Source organism: Zophobas morio, unplaced genomic scaffold (assembly GCF_036711695.1).
Source record: "Zophobas morio isolate AGI-343-1 ecotype UQ-CSIRO unplaced genomic scaffold, CSIRO_AGI_Zmor_V1 ptg000028l, whole genome shotgun sequence".
Lineage (NCBI taxonomy): Eukaryota > Metazoa > Arthropoda > Insecta > Coleoptera > Tenebrionidae > Zophobas > Zophobas morio.
The window spans coordinates 4,019,847-4,039,146 of NW_026972133.1; the positions used below are offsets into that span (position 1 = coordinate 4,019,847).

General features: G+C 35.8%; 1 protein-coding gene across 2 annotated transcripts in view; it reads left to right on the forward strand.

Annotated features, from left to right (window-relative positions):
• Nlg3 (Neuroligin 3) overlaps positions 1-19,300 on the forward strand; it is a 174,803-nt gene that overhangs the window by 116,012 nt on the left and 39,491 nt on the right. The window contains exon 2 of one of the 2 annotated variants that reach the window (XM_064066407.1): positions 2,462-2,623. In XM_064066407.1, the coding sequence (XP_063922477.1) occupies positions 2,462-2,623 (162 nt within the window). The remainder of the gene's footprint in view (positions 1-2,461; positions 2,624-19,300) is intronic. The other variant, XM_064066408.1, reaches the window with a different exon arrangement.

The following is a 19,300-nucleotide window of genomic DNA, read 5'->3' on the forward strand; positions in this document are numbered from 1 at the left end:
ACCTCAATTAATAAAAGAAACAACAAACCTGCCGACATTACAAAAGCTGTTGGTTTTTATTTCCCACCGAATAACTTCCGAATACAAAAATTACATCAAACAACTCAAACAAAACGATTTTTCAGACGCGTTTAACTCAAACATCAAGAAAACACGCTCACCTACACACCACAAACATTCGTTAATGACGAGTTTCAATACGACCACTTTTTTTCCAAAAGCTTTGCCACCCACAGTTGGTCAAACAATCCCGCCCCACACAAATTGATAAAATTAAACCGAATCGCTTCCCACAGAAATGATGGCCATTAATAATGTACAGTCATGCCGTCGACAATTTATGAAATCCCTAAATTTAAGTATTTTCAATTACCGACTCAAAAACTTGATGAGTAAATATGCAAATGAAACAGCCGCAATAAAGTCGGCCTGTCCTGGGTATTTCCAGTTATTACCGAACACTAAAACCTCAATATGATAATGGTGAACACGCAAACCGCAACAAATGTATCTAATTAAACCCATTATTAAAAGTTGCATTAATAAGCTCTAATAATACACGAGCTGTGCAGATGATGTGTGAATATGCATGTCCGGACGCTCCCACACAGGACGAACCGAACCTGAAAAATACACGTTTAAATATTTATAATTTTTATTAGTGGTTAAAAATTCGAGACACTACTGCGAAAAGCTCGTTACCTCTCCACACAGAAAAAAAAATAAAATAAAAAATAAAAAGCAGATGACAAATGAGCAGAACGCAAGTTGGACGACTCCTTCCCGTATCCGAGTCGACTAACGAGTCTCTCAAACGTGTTTCTTTTCATCTCGCATGGCAATTTTTGAAGTCCATGAATACATTTATCTTTACAATCGGTTTTTTCTCCTCGTTCGTCCCGCATCGATCATCCCTGCCTTCTAATACCGAAACTAGATCGGCCGATTCGGTATCGGAAACAGTTCGTTATTTTCCACGCTTATGTAAGCGCAAATAAAATATGAGAATACGGAAAGGCTTTTTACCATTTCGGTCGCATTGTTTTATGGGTTTCCTCACACCCGATGCTTCGCACACGACCGAGGTTCCTATACGTTCGCACGCAACCCCTTTCCTTTATGCCTTCGCGACAATTTATAAACCGGAAAATCCAACATCCATTCGGGGGATGTAATCCAAACACGAAAAACAAATTATCTTTGAGGTTATTAGTCTCGGAATGAGGGTTGATGGGCCATTCGGGGTGATTTGTGTGTAGTGCAGCTGCAGGCGGGGGGGAAATCATATGCCGTTTTATTATTTTGATACGAAAAACGACGAAGGGGACACGCATCATGGGGCCGTTTCCGATTTTTATGGCCGGTTTTAACAGAACGTGATAATACGTCGTTAGTAGAACTCGCTTTTTCTAGTTTTAGAGTTCCCGTAATAAAACTTATTCGTTATTCAAATTACTAAAATTTTCCAGATATTTCAATCCGTGGATCTTAATCACACTAATATTTTACGAAGACCGTCTAAAGTTTTTCTCGAATCAAGTTTCTCGGTAAACAGCTCGTAACTACGTCTAATATGATTGCTCCATTTAAGTAAACAGATTTGTTAAAGTTGGCTAAAAATTGGGAAATAAATAATTTTAACTTAAATTTTGCCCGGCGCATCCACCATTTTTGTACATACAACAAATTTAATTCTTAAATACTGCGTTTGAAGAATAAAAAATTGCACAACGTCTTTTCGCCCAAATTTCAAAAATCCTCCTTTAAGTCTTTGTCGGACGTCCAAACTAATGTAGTGTAATGGTTCACCAACTCGTAAGGGTTTGGGGACAAAAACAACACTAACTCTGCAAATAAATTTTCGAACTTTCGGCTATTAGAAACTAATGCAGCCACGGCGACAGACAAGAATTTATCACTTTTCTTGAAGTTCAAACACCTACCATAGAGAAGCATTCCTCTTCGTAATTTTAAACCCCACGAAAATGTAGGGCGAACGTTTCCACTATTTAGAATAGCTAATCTCGGCTCGTAAACCGCTCAAAAACAGCAAAATAGTTATCTAGCGAATAAATACCAGACAACGCAAATAGAACTCGGATTCGCGGAATCAACCCTTCCAAACATCGACGTACCTACATACATCAAACTTATCCTCGTCTGAAATAAAGGAAACTTTACCCATCTTCCATCGGCGCGAGTCCGGCCAACAAATGATTTTCGTCGTTCAAAAACTTTTATCCGCGAATCGAGACAATGAGGGATGTTTTTGCGCAGATAAAATACTGTTATTGGGGTTTATCTATTCAACAGCTAAGCGCTGACCGGCGATTTTGTTTCTCCACAAAGCCGGCTTGGAAAAATAAAACTCAAGAACTACGATTAATTTATATCTGTGCGTCCAACATTTTAAGAATACTCGACCGTTTATTATTAGTGTCTGATCGGGTTTCCTTTGCAGCAGGTACGAGAGAGGGCAGCTCCTCGTCCAAGTACCCCGTCGTGGTGTTCGTCCACGGCGAGAGCTACGAATGGAATTCGGGCAACCCTTACGACGGCAGCGTCCTCGCCAGTTACGGGGGCGTCGTCGTAGTCACCGTAAACTACCGACTCGGCATTTTAGGTAAGTCAATTACATAAAATATAACCGCACCCTTATTTGTCACCTAGGGCTCGTGCGAAACCGGCCCGGACAAAATCCCGGATTTTATTGGGGCCGCGCTGATGCCGGAAACGAGGGATTTACGAGTCGACTCTGTTATGATCACGAAATTAGTTCCGCGGAAGTGCATAACAACTTCGGTAAACTCTTCGTGAAATGGTGGATGATGTCGGCAAATGGCTTCATTGTGCATCGACTTCGCCAAGATACGGATTTCTATTTGATGTGATCCGAATGGCTTATTATGTATTTACATTATGAGATCGCCGAACTTTGGAATTTTCAATCTTCGAACGTCTGAAGACAAGTCGAGCGGACAATTCTTCGTTCTAGAACAGTAGAAACGCGAAACTCGCGGAACGGAATTTGCATAAATGACGTCATTTTTCTCGTATAGTTTACGGTACGTGCTTTATGCACCGTAAAATACAACTATCGTAAACAAAGAGAATAACCGGATGGCACGGCCGTACTATATTACGAAATTTAATTCCTCGCACAAAGTATTTTTAGTCGTAAGGACAATACGGCGCTACGTTGCAATAAAGCGCTTAATGTCTTGTTTTATCATATTTACGAGACTTAATTGCATTTGCTCAAACACATTGCACAAATAAATTCAAAATGTAACTTTTCGCCGTTACAAACTGACTACTTTGACAAAAACTTCAATTCGGACTTAATTAAAGCTCGAAAAACCGGGCGGACTTGTCGCCGGAGATTCTACATTTAGCTCCGGAGCGCACCGGAAGCCTGAAATAACGCCTGTCAATTAAGACTCGGACTTCCAAATATTTTCTTCGACCGTCGTTACGTGTCGAATCCTGAAAATCCGATGAAATTCCGCTCGTGGTTGCCCATCATTAATACGTCCGCCAATATCCGTGCAACAAAATATGGAACCATAATTACAGAAAGCGCCGTCTATTAAAATAAATAACCATAGTACGGATCGCCAAATGGAGTTCATTAATTGTGCTGCAAACTTCTCTCAATCCGTAAAAGCTAAACGAGCATTCCCTACACGACGACCATGAATATATACCGCAATTTTGACACTAAAAACGAACTAATTAGATTAAATTAATGAAAAATTCAAGTCCGGAGTTTACGTTTACGGCACCATCTAGTGCTTGCGCGAACTACAATTTTCCGGCTACATTTTTCCCCGAAAATTCTTTATTCCATCAAACCGCCCTCCTCACGCTAATTTATTTACATGTTAAAATATTTTTTTACCCCTAGTAATAACAATTTAAAATTAGCTTCATAAAAAACGCGAAAACATCCCTCTTTCCATTTTATTAAAAAAATGATCCAGAGAATTTTATACGCACATACAAAATATGTAAACCGCACGGATCCATTTCCTTTTAATGAAAAAACTTGTGCACGTCGAACTTCTTCGGTTTCTACGATTTTGCACCCCCGAATCTGCATGTCCTAATTAGTTCGGAGGGGAAAATATTGTGACATTCGGTTTTTAATTAAATCGCGGAGGAAAGGAAAATTGTACGTTTTGTTTTAATTGAATAAAATCTTGGCGGAAATGGAGCAGCATGCACTTGATAACGAGCTCTGATTTCGTTTAGTCGTTGCACATTTCATGAAACTATTTAGGGGTTTTTGCGTCGTGCGGGTTGCTCTTTTTAATGTTTCGTGTCTTGATTTCTCCAGAGATAGGTGGAGAAATGTTGCGAGGTTTCCGTGATACAAAGTTAACGCAGCGTGCAGTGTTAGGAAAAATTCGAAAAGTGCAGCCTCGAATTTATTTTCCGACCATACGTTCCAGTAAAAAATTAGACGTCAGTTGAAAATTAGTGTCGACTTCTTCGTAATAAAAAAGATTGCTCTCCAGACGAAAGACAATTTTTCAAATACAACAACCTCGTTATTTGAAAAAAAGGATGAATAATGAGCATTTCTTTCAACCTAAAATGGCCTCATTAAAATTTATTCAAGTCAAAACATAATACAAGAATTTAAGACAATACTATCAAAAAATATCTGTCGAAACTTGCTACGTGAAAGCTATTCTTTAAAAACCGAAATCAAATATTTCCTTACGAAAACAATTCGAGAATTTTTACACAAGCGCCCTAAAAATTAAGAAAAATTACAAAATATTTCGGTTGTAATATGCAACAAAGGGATGTTTCTGTTTATAAAGCAGACGTAAACAAAACTCACGGAAGCGAGTTTCAGAAAAGTTCGCAAAGAATTCATCACTGTCTTTGATTCATTCAAGGATGTTAGGTTTCAAAACGGGAGGAATGCACGCCGAAACAACTGTAGCGCCAGCGAAAAAAAAAAGAGTTGTGAAACTTTCAGCGCAAAACGCAAAAAAAGCGTTCGTTCTCTCGTTACCGTTTTAAATTAAAAATAAAAACCAATACCAGTGGCGGTAAATTTCGCCTGAAAATAATGAAATCTATCTTTGAACGGTATACTGCCTCTTATCCGGGTGAAATTAATCGCCGCTTCAAAAATTTCTGATAAAGCCGGCTCGAGTTACGCGGGTCTCCGGCCGAAAAGAAAAACGGAAATTAGTCCATGGGTAATTTATGTAAAACGGATTTGGCGAAAAATGTAAAACGCGCCGATTTGCTTAAGCAGTTAAATTTAAAGAGTAGAAATTAAAGAAGGACAATTGAAACACAATTAGAACGTTTCCGAGTTTAAATTGCATTCGGATTGTTCGCAAACAAAAACACTGAATACAATTAAACAACCGTGTAGAAAATTATAACACGATTTCAAGAATTCAGCGCCGCCACTGAAATCTGACGAAAAACTTTCCCGTTTTCCGAATCCTCTTTTTACTCAGCTACTTTAGTATTTTGTAATTGGAAAAGTTTAAGGCCTTTTAGCCGGTACGCCGTTGAAATTTAATTTTCTTTGTCATTTTTGTTTGCATTCGGTGTAAATAATCCATCTTAAACACGGAATTATTCAGCCCCTCGCGGACCGACCTGAGTAATGCCGGAATTTCCACACACCTGCGTTTCGCGTCGAAAAAGTGGAAGAGGAGAGGAAATAACGTCATTCGTCAGCCTAACCGGTAACGACGCCGTTAAACTACTCGTTATATACGTGCAACATCTACGAGGGATTTGCGACGAATGGCCCAGATTAGCTTTACAAGTTTTTATCTCGCAGGGAAGGCTCTTTCTTACATTTTGAATAGGCGGAATTAAACGGCGCGCCCAGGGCCGGTTTCAGGCGCCCCTCTCCCTCGACACAAACAAAAAAATGCACCGAAAAGAACAGCGCCTTTGTGATACCTGACGGTTTTCATAAAATAATGGAAATAATTAGAAAAAAAAACAAAGAAAATTAACAAACAACAAAAGCCTCACCTGCCATATGCCGGCGAATTTAAAACACACCGTCTATTATAATGAGCTACACAAGCTAATTATATTTTTTATTGCGCTGTCAAAATTATGACGTCACTGGCTATTTTTTGAATAGCAGCTCTATGTACATTAAAAAAAAGAAATTACGATTAACTATTTGACATAAACCGAATTTCCGGCGAACGAACCAAGTTGTGTTGTGATATTAAAAAATAAAACATTATTTTACCCTTGAGATCCCTTCAGCTCCTAAATAAACATCAAGAAAACCCTGAAATTCTTTTGTGCTACTTGTAATAAAAAACACGATCGACCCTTGTAATTATTTCAGACAGCCTTCTAAAGTTGTATTTCAACAGCCTCGGGAGTTCGTTTTGCTAATGTGCGACTTCCCGATTTCCTCTTAATGCTCAGTCTCAAATTCCCGGCGTCACACACTCTAATGTTAAAAAATACCAATTTTTCTCAATTTTTGTTGTTAAGACGCCAGATTTTAGGCAACCACAACATATGTTGAATGTTTAAAAAAAAAGAATCTCAATAGATGTGATCCATCACTAAGCCAGAAAGATTAACTACTTTCAATAATGTTGAATTTGTCCCTAAACACTCCCGCGACACCAAACTTTGATAAAACTTTATTCAAACTTTGTGTCAAAGCTCAGTGCGTTGTATGCTTGAAATAGCAACCTGAAAATTTTCATTGAAATCTTTTTTTTTAATATATCAACTATTCTTGGTGGTGGGAAATCTTAACACAACTAATATAATATAAAAAAATTACGTATTCAATTAGTGAATTCAGTTTTGTAAATTCGTACCAAACCGTCCGCGCTTTCTTCGTTACCTCCCAAGCCGGCCCTGCTCCCACCCATCCGACATCGATCCTCGCAAATTATTATGTCGTTACCCTTTCTTTTCCCTCGGTTGCGATAACTCACGTTTGATTTGACACATATTCCATTGTGACCGATCGGAGCTGTCGATCAAACGATAAAACGAACTTATCGCCGACGACGGCAAATTATCTCAAACGTCAAAGAAAAACGTCCCGAACATATTCAGCTACTTTGCGCCGCTCACGGGGAGTTTATTAGCATACTTTCGAGGGCTCGGGGGGAGAGCGAGTTCAAAGAGTTAATTCTGACGAAAAATACACTTCCGCCCCGAAATTTCTTGCAACTGGCAGCAAATGTAAATAGGTTATAAAGAATCCCGAACATACGAAGAGGGGAAGTTGCGGACGGCGTACCTGTGGGTGGATAGCTTTAGCCAAAATGATGAAAAAGACGAAAGTTCATAGGTATATTCCGGGACTGAGTAATTTTTGCACAAGTGGCATTTTAGTACGATCGATAAAACGATAAACACATTTTATAGAACAATAGTTTGATGTGAAGTTTTTAACTCTGTTTAAAATTGCAATAATTTTTAACACTTATTTTCATGGTAGCTCAGTGGCGTGCTCAATCATAGCAATTCACGACTTTACACAAAAAAAATTCAGTCTTTCGTACGCTCGGGAAACGAAATGTTTGTAAAAATTGCTACAGACCACAAAAAATCCGAAATGAAATAACAATTTTAGTAAAGAATATGGTAAACATTCAAACGTAAAATCATGTTTACGTTTTAAAATTAAAGCCAGATATTTTTCCAGGTTAATTTGAAAACGTAAACAAGTGATTTCATAAAAAAAATATGTTTCTGAATGTAATAATCAGTGAAAAACGCAGAAAATTGTTTTGTCTTCTATAAAAAAAAAAATTGATCTAAAGAGTTTAGACAGTACTTCCCTCGCTGTCGGAAACTTGACGACTGCATGCCTATTGTGTTTTTTTTCTCATTACATTTTTGTAGTGGGAATTTAAAAAAAAATTGCGATGACGTCATCAACATTTTTGCAAGGACACGTATATCAGTTGGGATAGATGTAGTGTAATACTAAGAATAAAATTATTATATTCTCAAATTTTCGGGAAAATGAATTGGGTCGTTTTGAATATTGATTTGTAATAATCAATAAAATAACGAAACAATTTACTCACGTATATGTATCAGAGGCAACTGAAAATCGTGTATGTATAAACATTCTTAATTTAAGATGACAGGCGTAACAGCATACGTGAGAGTCAAACAGAGAAACTGTAAACAAAACGACCATCGGTTTTATTGCTTCGACTTCCGCTTATTATATAAAACATTGGGTTTTATTTTAATTCTTGACGGTGAAATTCACAATTGGTTGATTATAAACATGTCTATTTCACATTCGCGGAACCAAGTGAACGCATAAAAGAAATGCAGGTCTGTAATGTTAAAGTCGATGTAAATAAGCGTGCTACCCTTATGTTTCAACCGAGTTTTTCCTTTAACAAATTTTGTGTCTACCAAATTGGGTTGGTTGGGGTGTAATACTAATAATAAGTGTTGCCTTTAATTTAATCAATAAAATAAATTGACTTCATTAATTTTTTTGAACCACCTCTTAAGAAAATCTAAAAAATATGAATGGAATGATAAATCACAAGTACAAACTCATCATATTTTTTGCATTTTAGATAGGATTCATTCAGCAAAATTTAAGGGTGACGTCATCAATTTTTTTAGGAGGGATGAACAAATACATTTTGAACAAAAGTTTACCATGCTTATAATAACTTTAAAATATTCCCAAGATTTCAAAGCATTCGGTTTTGTAATTCCTGATTAAATCGATAAAATAAATTCACGCCTTCATTAATTTTTTTGAGTCACCCTGCATATGCAAATCCAAAAATATGAATGGAATGATAAATCACAAGTACAGACTCATCATATTTTGTACATTTTAGATACGATTTATTCGGCAAACTTTTGAGCTGACGTCATCAGTTTTTTGTAGAAGATAACCAAATATATTTTGACTAAAAATTTATTATGCTCTTTATAACCTTAAAACATCTGCAAGATTTCAAAGCATTCGGTTTTGTAGTTCCTGATTAAATCATTAAAATAAATTTACGCATTCATTAATTTTTTTGAGTCACCCTGTATATGCAAATCGAAAGAATTTGAATGGAATGATAAATCACAAGAAGAGACTCACCATATTTTGTACATTTTAGATAGGATTTATTCAGCAAAATTTTGTGGTGACGTCATAATTTTTTTAGGGGGGACGACCAAATACGTTTTGATCAAAAATTTACCATGCTTATGATAATTTTAAAATATCTTCAAGATTTCGAAGCATTCGGTTTTGTAGTTCCTGAGTAAATCAGTAAAATAAATTTACGCTTTCATTTATTTTCTTGAATCACCCTGTATATGCAAATCCAAAAAATATGAATGGAGTGATAGATCACAAGTACAGACTGATCATATTTTGTACATTTTAGATATGATTTATTCGGCAAATTTTCGAGCTGACGTCATCAAGTTTTTGGAGGGGATAAGCAAATATATTTCGACTAAACATTTATTATGCTCTTTATAACCTTAAAACATCTGCAAGATGTCCGAGCATTCCGTTTTGTAGTTCCTGATTAAATCAATCAAATATATTTACGCATTCATTAATTTTTTTGAGTCACTCTGTATATGTAAATCCAAAAAATATGAATGGAGTGATAAATGACAAGTACAGGCTCATCATATTTTGTACATTTTAGATATGATTTATTCGGCAAACTTTCGAGCTGACGTCATCAAGTTTTTGGAGGGGATAAGCAAATATATTTTGACTAAACATTTATTATGCTCTTTATAACCTTAAAACATCTGCAAGATGTCAGAGCATTCCGTTTTGTAGTTCCTGATTAAATCAATCAAATATATTTACGCATTCATTAATTTTTTTGAGTCACTCTGTATATGTAAATCCAAAAAATATAAATGGAGTGATAAATGACAAGTACAGGCTCATCATATTTTGTACATTTTAGATATGATTTATTCGGCAAACTTTCGAGCTGACGTCATCAAGTTTTTGGAGGGGATAAGCAAATATATTTTGACTAAACATTTATTATGCTCTTTATGACCTTAAAACATCTGCAAGATTTCAGAGCATTCGGTTTTGTAGTTCCTGATTAAATCAATAAAATATATTTACGCATTCATTAATTTTTTTGAGTCACCCTGTATATGCAAATCCAAAAAATATGAATGGAGTGATAGATCGCAAGTACAGACTCATCATATTTTGTACATTTTAGATATGATTTATTCCACAAACTTTTGAGCTGACGTCATCAAGTTTTTGGAGGGGATAAGCAAATATTTTTTGACTAAAGATTTATAATGCTCTTTATAGCCTTAAAACATCTGCAACATTTCAAAGCATTCTGGTTAGCAGATTAAAAATTAAATTTCAAAATGTTGTTTTATAATTTTGATTTTTTTTCCAAAAATCTGGACGTTTCGGGTGAAAAGTCGATTCAGAGTTGTAAACTACATGTGTAGGACTATGTTATTTTATACAATTGAAAACCCATTTACTATGTACAATTTTGAAGTGACGTCATCGCATTAGTGGTGGGGATGATTAGACAAATTTTGGTTAGCGTTTTACCATTTACATGATATTCTTAATATAAGTACAAAATTTCACAACAGTCGGTCGAGTACTTTCGGAGATTATCTGTCTAATAAAAATCCGGGGGCAGACGGACAGACGGACAGACGGACGGACAGACGGACGGACAGACGGACGGACAGACGGACGGACAGACGGACGGACAGACGGACGGACAGACGGACGGACAGACGGACGGACGGACGGACAGACAGACGGAAATGGGAGACCTATTTCTTCGTCTTCTAGGGGTCATGATAGATCGAGAAAACGTAAAAGTAGAGAGTCGGCCGACGGACTCGATTACAATACTTCCTTTGCTTACGCTCGGGAAGTAAAAACGGAAACATAAAAAACAAACTTTAATGAATAATAACAAAAATTAGTTTAATGATTTCTTACGATGGCGTCATCGAAGCTTGGTGGGGATTATGTATAAACAGTCGTAATTCACCACATTTGCTTCCGAAAAAACTGCGGTAAATATATAAATAAAAATAGTTTAAGAAATCTATTTACAGAACTTAATCTAATTATAATATAGGATGAATTAATTTTGCAGAAAGACTTATACTTAACTACAATGAAAGCTACCGAAAAAGCAAATCCCCGAAGCAAATCTATATCGGGAGTAAACGCTTTCCCTGAACAGCTTTCTCGAAAGAAAAATCCTCTGCTCTCAGTTCGTATTTCTCGATCAACTTTCCTATAAAACGATTCCGATACAGTTGCATCAGAAATATATTTCAAGTTTCAACAAACAGCATTGTCGTGTACACAGTACAACTAAAAAAAATCAAAACTCTTGTACAGGAAAATGTTACTAAAAGCGCTCGACCTATTTCGACGCATAAAAAATTAAATCCGCAGCGACTATCAAAACTCACAAAATGCAACAACAAATAATAAAATTCCAACACAAAAGTTACTAAAGGTATACATATTGAAATACATTCAATTAAAACGCACCGATTTGTCAAAGGGTTCATCACAACTAAATTTCCAACCGAGACAAAACCTCATCCATGGATGGTAATTATATATTTACAATTGCGTTTGATCTATTCTGTGCAAACCGTACACAATGTTTGTAGTAAACCATCGGATTAACCTACATTATCAATGTTAAAACCGCAAAAATCGTCCTCTGACCCAAAATCGGCGTTCCCGCATCAAAAACAGTGACACAAACCGTGGATTGTTTACGCTCCCGATCGTTCCTTTCTCACACAAACCGGTGAAATGCGCCTGGAGCCGGCACTGACGTCCACCAACCAATGATTAAATCGGCGGGATTAATTGCGAGTGCTGTCGGTAGTTTGTATGTAGATGTCCCGAAGTGGGTCGCCGTCGTGGTTGTCTTTTTATTTGATTCACACCGACCTTATGTTTCGTCGAGCTAATCAGAGTAAATCCCGTTCGACGCGTTCCCCGCCTTCAAATCCCCATATAAAGTCGGCCGGATCCCATAAAATTCGGTCAAATTTGTACGAATGCGTCGAGTAACCAGATATCGATAATGTTTTTAGTTAACGGACGCTTTTCGAAGGGGAGATCCGGGAAAGTCGAGACGTTGAAAAGGACGCGCCGCGAAATAATGGGCATCTTCCTAATTGAAAACGAGACAAGCTTCGGCAGGTCTGCTACTTGAAATACACATGTACGGGTCAGGAAACTTGGATGGAATTTAATTTAGAAAGTTTTTCTCAAGTTTAGGACCTCGGAATCAAGTTTCGGACCAAATTGAACTAGGGGAACTATTCACAAACTGATTTACAGGATTTTCCTTAAGCCGACCTACTCTGTACGATTTAACTCTTTCCGATATTGCGGCGGCGGCATTAATATTTCGACGAGTGGGAGGACGATTTTAGCCAGCGTGGAGCGAAGTCCCGGGGGGCGGCGCGCATGACGATAAACTAAAACTTCACACGAAAAGATAATTGATAATTACACTAAAAGCATGCATTGCCGGACTATACGTAAAACAAAACAACTAGCAATAAACACATTTTATATCAAACTACAAACGGAAAAGAGAAATTTTCAAACATCAGTTACCGTAATCTAACGAAAGTTATTCAATTACATTTCTTTGCAACCGTCGCAAACACGCAATTTGTTATTTTGTGAAATAAAATAATTGCTTGTGATGCTCCAGAATCTCGCCTCTAGTTAACTAAAAAACAAACTCTGAAATTGGAAATTCAATTAGAACTCAACATTTTTGTACTTTTGTTGCTTCTTCATTGCCAAACAAACACCTGTTCGGTCGATCTATTAATTAATAACAACACAAAGCTCGTACGTTTCATTACGTCCAGCGATGGAATTATATTGGTGAACTTTTGGATGATTCGCTTTGGTTTTTTGTAAAGCTGAACGTTCCAATCCAATTAGTGCCAAATTAAAAACAATTTATCCAGAATTATCGCAATTTAAATTTTGCAAATAAAGTACTCGTGTAGCTTTTGGCCGTAGTGCTGAAATTATCTTCATTTTGCGCTAAATTACATTTGCGTTGGGTCTGGTTTATTTTTAACGGCAACAGTATTTTCGCGTTTGGTGATTTTTAATACACTCTAAATAAGGGCGATTTTTAAATAATCGTGCCAAACTCACTTTTGGTATTTCTAAAGCGATTTCAAGCAGCTGCGCGCAATTAATAACTAATTCAGGAATGAGCAGAATTATAAAGAAGAATCATGGACTGTTGCGGTCTTTGAAGGAGCTTAATTTAAACGAAGCAGATCTAGTGGACCGTTACAATATCCTCTGGCTTTCTTTTCAGTTTTTTTAAGTGGGCAGAGGCAAAATACTCCAGAGACCTCAAGTCTGATAACTATATGTGTTCTGAACCTGAAACTTCTGTGCCAGTTCGACGTATCGATTCCGCTGAAATTTGCTCTTTTTCGTAAACTTTATTGTGCTGCTGAAATATTTTAAATATTAATTCGAGTTTGTAGATTTTTGAAACAATATTCCCTAGTTTGAAACACGAATCAATCTTGAGTTTCTCTCTTTTATAAAGAAGTTATGACCGCTATCGAATGTTCTAGAACTAAAAAAGTAATTAGCGCCATCTACCGAATATTCTTGAAATGGAATAGTACTAGTGCCATTTTTCGAGTGTAACACCCAGCAGAAAAATCTACATTTATTAAAAAATTTAAAACATCTTTAGAAAAAGAAGAACCATGTGCAGAGCACACAATGAGAAAAAACCAGAAGTGGGGAGAACCGTAACAAAAAGATTTAAGAAATAAGTAGGAAGGAAGAAATGAAAGTGTATTAAAACGAGAAAGAATGTTTTTTTAGAAATTTCAGAACATTTAAAACACACTCCCGTGCTACCATTTTACCTTAATTTCCTCGGCGAAAATCACATAAATCCCTGTAAGCTTGGTATTATTAATTCGTAACGAGATCGTAGCCCCAGATATTCTTCATTTAAATAAAAATAATTCTAAAGGTAAGCCACTTTCGATCTGTTTCAGCGTAAATGCCAGGATCTTTATGGGAAATCTAATATAATTTTGGAATATAAAAGCTATCAGCCGTATATCACTGAGAGTGCACTTCTTTAAGTGATTCCTAAAACAGTAATAAACTTTTATTGTCAGAAAGGAAATTATAATCTTTTGAATGACTTTTATGTTCTTCGGTTTGTGGAGATTCTTGTTAGGTCGGTCGTAACTTAAATGAGAAAATAGTGACTTTCTATGATGTTTTTTCCTGCTAGTTGGAGATATGTTGAACATATGGGCTCTCATAGTAAATAAACTATTATTAAATGCTCGATTTTGTTCGCGGTTTGTCTGGTGTGGGACAAGGTGTACACGTGGAACCTTACATTTTTTGTTATTTGTTAACGACTAACGTATTGTTTTCGATAATCCAATACTTATTGTGTGAAGGTGATTTGAAACTCTTTAAAGTTTTGCAACCTGTAGCTGGGTATGGACATATTGTCTAACTGATTTACTGCCTTCAGACATTAAAACTGAAATTCCTCTTACAACTGGGACCCATTATTGTTATATGTTGTAAAATCTTGAGTATGTGGGACTTTATCTAGAGTTGTCGTAAAGATTTGTCGCCCTGAAAGCTTTTTACTACTCACTTGTTAGATCACATTTTGATTATTGTTCATTTATTTGGTCTCCAGTTTGTAATGTTGATTCTGATCTACTGGAAAAAGTCCAAAAGAGGTTCCTTAACGTATATAACAATTTAAAATTAAAAGCCCGCACGTTTTGTAAATATTTTGCGAATTTGATTTGTCCTTGGTTGCTCTTTTAATAAATCCGTCTTTTCGAGTAAATTCTTTCTAACCAGAAAGCGCGTTTCGCGTTTGATATTTTCGTCGAAAGCCCTAGATCCGTCCGACTTCTGTCGCGTCCAGCGCCCCTTTTTGCAACACTCCTCGTTCGCACTTATCCCCGATCCTCTCCTCTCGAGCATCTTCGAGGAGAGCGCGTATTTATAGATGTCCCTTTTGTGCAGCGCTCCTTTCCCTACATGTTTATTCGCGGAATGCGAACCGGCCCGCCAGAATCCGGCCCAATAAAAGGTGATTTAGTAGTTCTAATCTTGGACTATTTGTCAAGTCGAAATGCGGCATTCGCAGAGCTTTCCGTTGAAACCGCGCATTTGATTACTCTAATGTCACCTGTAAAAAGGGGCCGTCGCCGTAATAGCTTATCGTATTAAAATCCAATTAAACTGTCGTTGCGGCCGTGGAACAATATTTTTCTAGCGTAATTAGTTCTGGCGATGGGACTAATTATTATTGTCGACGACGCGTACAAAGTAAACAATGTCGGAGCGATCAAGTTTATGGAATATCATTATTGTAAATTGTCGCACCTAATCCTGATATTCTATGGCTGGCGCGCTGTTATCGACAGAGCCATTTGCGGCGTCATTATCGCCTCCACGCCGAAGACGCCCTCTACGCGGCCGACCGACAAGATATACGTCTTCCAACGAGCTTTCAATTATGTTTTATGAGCGTTTCGATGATTCCTTTCTCTTATTGCCGCCGGAACTTATGCTAGATATGCGAGCGAGGACTGTTATATATTTACGCAGACGTTTACCGCAAACATAACTTACGGTTAAGGACACTCCACTGTCACCGGCGCTATCCAAACATCGCTCCTTGTTGCCTTATCGAATTTATATCCCACCGAAATATTAACACCGGCAGGCGCCCCTCAAGGCGGTACAGCGGCGCTTGCTCTTCATCGCTTCCAACAGAGACGTTCGCCAGACGGCAATTATCCCCGAAAAAAACATGGACAAAACAAAAAATATTAAATTTGCTCTTGGCTTCAGAATGTCTGTTATCATCGTAGCGCTTCTAGGAATCCTGGTTTTGTAAAGTTAAAATTATTGCAGGTATTTCAACCATTCCGTATTTCGTTGTGTGTTGGATTGTAGACACAATTGTCTGTTGGAAATAAATTCGTGTTATTATTGTTATGTATTTAAAGCTCCGGAGAGCTTTCAAATTAAAAATATGGTAATAAAAATTGTGCTAGTGCAAACAAAAAGTATTTATTGTTCGTTTACAATTAACGTAACTAATACAAATCGTGTTTCAGGGAAATAAAGTCAATTAAAGTCGAGTTCGATTGTAATGTATTATTCTCCCTTAAGTTATAACGACTAGAACTAGTGGTTCGCAAACCTTAATTCTGGATAATAAAAATAGACATGGGGCCCCAAAACACATTTAAAAATAGAACATCAGGATTTTTTATAAATTTTTGCAAATTTTTCCAAAAACTAAACACCAAAAATCTTCAAAATTGTCAGAAATTCTCGAAAAATTTTTATCAAGACCATTTTAACCAATTTTAACAAAGGACCCAAGGGCTCACAAGATTCTTTAAAATTGTTCCAGATATATAACACTAAGAGGCCTCAATATTGTTTAAATATTTTTACAAAAAAAAATACTTAAGGTTCAAAATTATTTAAAATTATATCCAAAAAGAAACACTGGAAGCACCAAAAATCTTTTAAATTCTTTAAAATCACACAAATGGCCCCCGAACTGATTGAAACACAATACTCTAGGAATTCACAAAATTTTTGCAAATTTTCCGAACATAAAAGGTTCCCAAAATAATTTTTTTTTTCAAAATTAATACATTACGTTTCCCCAAGATTTTCGATTATTACAAAAACTGACCCCAAGACTATTTTAAATTCATTAAATAATAAAACACAAGAAGTTCCAAAAATAGTTTTGAAGCTTTTCCAAAAATAGAACATCAGGAGTCTCCAAGATTCTCTCAAATTTTTCCAAAAAAATAATACCAATACCCCCAAGCTTTTTGTACTTATTTAAAAAAAATCCAAGGGTTCTTAAGATTTTTAAATTTTTCAAAAATTAATCTCCATTGGGCAACATTAATTAAATTATTACAAAAAAAAAAGAAAAAACACTGGGACATCCAAAATTCTTTCAAATTCTTCAAAAAAAAAACCACCCGGTGCCAATAAGAATTTTCAAATTTTTTCTAAAAATAAAATACCGAGGTCTCCAAGATTATTTTATACCAATTTCAGCAGAAGACCTAGCGGCCAACAAAATTATTTCAAATTGTATCCAAAAAGAAATACTGGAAGCCCCAAAATTCTTATAAATTCTTTAAAAAATCATACAAGTGACCTCCAAACTCACTGAAAATACACTAGCAATTCACATATTTTTTTCAAATTTTCCCAAACATTAAAGCTCTTCAAAATTATTTTTTTCCAAATTAATACATTACGTCTACCCAAGATTCTCGATTATTGAAAAAAATGCCCCAAGACTGTTTTAAATTCTTTAAATAATAAAACACAGGAAGTACCAAAAATATGTTTTTTAAATTTTCGAAAAATAGAACATCAGGGTTCCCCAAGATTTTATTAAATTCTTCCAAATATAAAATACCAGTAGCGCCAAGGTTTTTTTTAATTACTTCAAAAAAGATCCAAAAGTTCCTAAGATTCTTTAAAATTTTTCAAAAATTAAATCCCATGGACCAACATTGTCTATATAAATTATTACCAAAAAAATAAGAAAAAACACTGGGGCATCCAAAATTCTTTCAAATTCTTCCAAAAATAAAACACCCGGTGCCAATAAGGATTTTCAAAATTTTTCCAAAAATAAAATACCGCGGCCCCCAAGATTATTTTAATCAATTTCAATAGAAGACTCAGGGACTCACAAGATTCTTTAAAATTGTTCCAGAAACAAAACACCAAGGGCCCTCAACACTGTTTAAAATTAAAAAAAAAGTGAAGCATAAAGAAATACTCGAAGTCCCATAATTCTTTTAAATTAAAAAAAAAATCTCCCAAGTGGGCTCCGAACTCAATGAATAAGAGTCCCTAGGAATTCACAAAATTTTTGCAAAGTTTTCCAAACATAAAAGCTCCCCAAAATTTTTTTTGTTTCAAAATTAATACATTACGTTTCCCAAAGATTCTCGATTATTGCAAAAAATAACCCCAAGACTGTTTTAAATTCATTAAATAATAACTAAAACACAAGAAGTTCTAAAAAGATTATTTCAAATTCTTCCAAAAATAAAATACCAGTACCCCCAGGATTTTTTTAGTTATTTCAAAACAAGATCCAAAGATTCCTAAGATTCTTTAAAATTTTTGAAAAATTAATCACCATCGGCAGCCAACATTGTTTACATTATTTTCAAAAAAAAGACACTGGGGTATTCAAAATTATTTTAAATTATATCCAAAAAGAAACACCAAAAGTTCCCAAAACTGTCCGAAATTCTTGCAAAAATAATGCATCACACTTCCCTAGGAAACTCAACTATTGCAAGAAAAAGACAAAAAGGGTCTCAAGATTTTTGCAAATTTTAAATTTTTCCTCTTTCAGATTCATAAAAAGAAAACACTAGGGACTCAAAACATTTTTTTTTTGTTCATTCGAAAACAAAACACCAGATTCTGCCAAATTTTTCTAAAAATAAAACACCAGTGGGCACTCCCAAATTTCTTTCAATTTTTCAAAAAATAAGCACCAGATTCGCATGTTCGATTGTACACAAAATTGTCTGGAAATAAAATCGTGTTATTGTTATTCTGGATTTAAAGCTCCAGAAAGCTTTAAAAATATGGCAACAAAAATTGAATTGTTGCGAAAAAAAATGTATTTATACTCAATGAACGTAACTAATACAAATTTTGTTTCGGGGAAATCCAGTTAATTTAAATCGAGTTCGATCATAATGTGTTTTCCCCCTCGGGTTATAACGATCATAACTCGTGCGTACAAAGCAGATATGCGAAAGTCGTTTTTTCGCAACAACTCCACGCTTAATAAATTAAGATAAATCTGTTGTTAAAGATCGCGGAAAGCTTTTTACGGTCGTCTGTGTCGATTTCCAGGCATAACCGATTCACGAAAGAAACATCTATAAATACACACTCGATTCTCCTCGCCACTTCTTAAGGACACAGGATCGAGGTTAAGTGTGTGAAAGCGACAAGAAAAGTGTAACAAAAATAGACACCGAGCTCAGCATTCTCCAACAAAAAGCGCTCGAGCACAGGAAATTTCTCGTTTTCTCTGATTTAAAAAGCTCGCCGAGTTTTTAATTATTTCGTCTTAACGAGACACGTTACACGCTTTTGTGCGAAAAATTACATTACATGACGTTTTCACGGTAATACTGAACTAAAAATATC